The sequence below is a fragment of the Austrofundulus limnaeus genome, unplaced genomic scaffold (genome assembly GCF_001266775.1).
Source record: "Austrofundulus limnaeus strain Quisiro unplaced genomic scaffold, Austrofundulus_limnaeus-1.0 Scaffold184, whole genome shotgun sequence".
In the NCBI taxonomy this organism is placed as follows: domain Eukaryota; kingdom Metazoa; phylum Chordata; class Actinopteri; order Cyprinodontiformes; family Rivulidae; genus Austrofundulus; species Austrofundulus limnaeus.
Window position 1 is genome coordinate 489,939 of NW_013952586.1, and position 3,222 is coordinate 493,160.

The window sequence follows — 3,222 nt, forward strand, 5'->3', positions numbered from 1 at the left end:
TCCTCAACCACCTCAATCACCTTTGATCCAGGTGATCGTTGAGGCCTCCACCTGAGTCTTCTGGAGTTTCAGATAAAGTAAATCAGGCTGAATTGTGTTAAAAGCACTGGAGAAATCAAAGAACATGATCCTGACAGTGCTGCCTGCTTTGTCCAGATGACAGTGGGTTTGTTGAAGCAGGTGTATGATGGCGTCGTCAACTCCAACTCCACGACAATGAGCAAGTTACCAGATCAATGTTTTCTGTTCAGGCCAATTGGTCAAATCATCACCTGATCAAATGGCTACCATGTCAACTGGTTACCTGGCCAAATAAATACTGGATCAACTGGTCAAATGGTTACCTGGTCAACTGGTTACCAGATCAGTAGTTAACAGGCCAATTGGTCAAATGGTCACCTGGTCAAATGGCTGCCAGGTCAACAGGTTACTGGGTCAAATGGTCAACTGGTCACTTGGTCAAATGGTTGACTGGTCAACTGGTCATCTAGTTGTCAGGTCGCCTGGTTAGCTGGTCTTTACACATAAAGAACAACATCCCCACACCTTCAGCCACACAGGGGTACTTTCCCTCAAAAAAATGGGAACATTTGTAACACATTTAATGCAAGTTGCTTTGAGGGATTTGTTCACATATTGTAAACTGCTTCATTTCAAGTCAGTAGAATTGTTTAATGTTTAACAGAACTGTGCCAAGTCACTGTAAACTGGTACAGTGACACAGTTAATAGAGAAGGAAGGTTACTGTATCAAATACAGACCAAGACGTTTCTGAGTGGATGTTGCATGTTCTATCCGGGTACATCTCACGGACCAAAAAAAACATGCATGTCAAGTTAATTGGTAATACTGGACAGTCAGACTAAACAACACTTTAACAAATGAGTTGTAAAACCAAAGTTGGCAACAATTATACTAAGCTGTCTTTTTTTTAAAGAATTTCTAGTTTTATTGTCATCACTGCCAGCAGAGTAGAGTTGACACAGTCTGCAGCTGGATCCCAGTAAAACTGTAAAACCGTGATCCATTTATTGCTGCTGCATCGTTTCATGAACAAACCCAGCCATCTGTGGTGTTAAAGCTTTCACATGCAAGGGAAAGTAACCCACCATGTTCAGAGCGATGCAGACGCCATCAATTACCAGGCACAGAAAGGAGGTGATGATCCCGATGCTCAGGAAAACAATGGCAGCTGTCAGCTTGTGGATGTGGGGGAGAACAACTATAAATGTGAGCGGCTTGGACCAAAATCAGGGTTCAGATTTGGGGAGTTGGGGGGTGGACTGGTATGAAATAAGTCAAACAAACACTTATAGGTATAAAGACAATTAGTTTCAGGTTTTGATTTTCTTTATATTATCCAAGCATAGATACAGACCAGATTGGCAGGTGCACAGGTGCTCACAATGAACGGTGATGTGCAGGTGGTGCTCCGTCGACAGCAAAAGCAGGATAAAAACAATGGAAAGACAGGCTACACACCAAGATTTAAGGTAAAAAGTAAAAGGTCCTTTAATAAAAGAATGGACCAGCCATTAAATGAGTTGCCTACCGGCTCGGTGACTAACGCACCTTCAACAGGACAAATATCATATGGCTCAATACAAACAAATCAGTACTTAAAAACACATTGTGCCATTGAGCCATATGATATTTGCCCTGTTGAAGGTGCGTTAGTCACCGAGCCGGTAGGCAACTCATTTAATGGCTGGTCCATTCTTTTATTAAAGGACCTTTTACTTTTTACCTTAAATCTTGGTGTGTAGCCTGTCTTTCCATTGTTATTATCCAAGCATAGTCTATGTTTCCCTTCTTTTTGTTTCCTTGCACTTCATTGATCAAATTCTGAACCCCAACCTGACAGCCTGTTGTCATGAATAATATTACAATAACAGATAGGAATTTTAACATAAAACATTATTTTGCATTTAATCTGGTATCATATTTCATGTTCCTTCAACTACTTAAACCAAATGAAAACAGCATACCAAATACAGGAGCAATAAAATATAATAATAATAATAATAATAATAATAATCCAAAAACACAACTGTCCAAAAACAGTGGTGAGATTTATATAACAACACTGATGCAGCAATTAAGGTAAAGTTGCCTTTTTTTAAATCACAGTACCAGATGCTTTCGGTTTTCGTCCAGGAGGAGCCCCAGAAGTCCCAGGAAAGAGCCGAGGGTTAGCTGCAGAGGACACAATAAGTAAGGGAGAGTTGCACGTTTTGATGACTGGAAGGGCAGAATTAAAATTGGTTGTGTGGTCCAAATTCATGTTAAAGATGTTGACAGACTGATAAAAGATTTAAAGTCTCTAAAGGGGCTGTTAGAAGCTTTTAGGTGGGTGCATATAAAAAAACAGTTCCATCAGCTGTGTTTAATGTTGATGTCACTGCCTTAGTATGATCCAAAAACATCTGTTTGCCTAACACAAGAACAGTTTTTGGATGCTGCAGCAAAACGTGTTTCCAGTGAGTTTAATTTAAAATATAAAACAACAGGCTGATTATGTTTTGATATGTTCCATGGAAAGAAACTAAACAAAACATCATTTCCTTTTCAGTAACCTTTAATCCCAGGATTTATCAGAATATGAATAAACTGTTTACAATGACTCCAGAGGCGAATCCAGTCACGCTCAGGCTCTGGGTTCGGGTCGTGGTGTAGACTCCCAGAACCACCAGCAGCACAGACAGACTGAGCATGCCCAGAACCAGCCACAGCGCTCTCCTGATCCGCATCCTTACTCCTGCCACCAACAGAAGAGAAAAATAACTTTTCAGGCACAATGCAACATTAGTTGTGGATTTTTTTGTCCTAATAATTAAAACAATGGAATTTATAGAAAGTAGAGTTGTTGTTTTTTTTTTTGTTTTGTTTTTTTTTACAAAGATTGAAATATATTATAAACCATGGTTGGTTAAACTTGTGAACATAACAGAACAAGTTAAGCACCCAGAAGGAACAATTCAGTTTTGGATGTATTTCATTGTGCAAATGTGTCACTTTGTAAGGGCCTGAAGGTGTAAGTGGTGGGCAGCCCAAACGGACAGATGTTATCAGGTAGTTGCCTGAGCATCCAACAGTCAGTCCAAACATTGAGTGAAGAAACAGTGAGTTTCATAATTAGACAGAATTACCAGCAATTAACAGAGTTTAATATTCAGATTTTTATTTATTTATTTATTTATTTATTTATTTATTTATTTATTT

General features: G+C 39.2%; 1 protein-coding gene across 1 annotated transcript in view; it reads right to left on the reverse strand.

Moving 5' to 3' along the window:
• LOC106524372 (transmembrane protein 255B) overlaps positions 1–3,222 on the reverse strand; it is a 14,065-nt gene that overhangs the window by 8,609 nt on the left and 2,234 nt on the right. The window contains exons 2-4 of the mRNA XM_014018160.1: positions 2,619–2,758; positions 2,134–2,196; positions 1,110–1,199 (exon numbers count right to left, since the gene is read on the reverse strand). Coding sequence (XP_013873614.1) covers positions 1,110–1,199; positions 2,134–2,196; positions 2,619–2,758 — 293 coding nt within the window. The remainder of the gene's footprint in view (positions 1–1,109; positions 1,200–2,133; positions 2,197–2,618; positions 2,759–3,222) is intronic.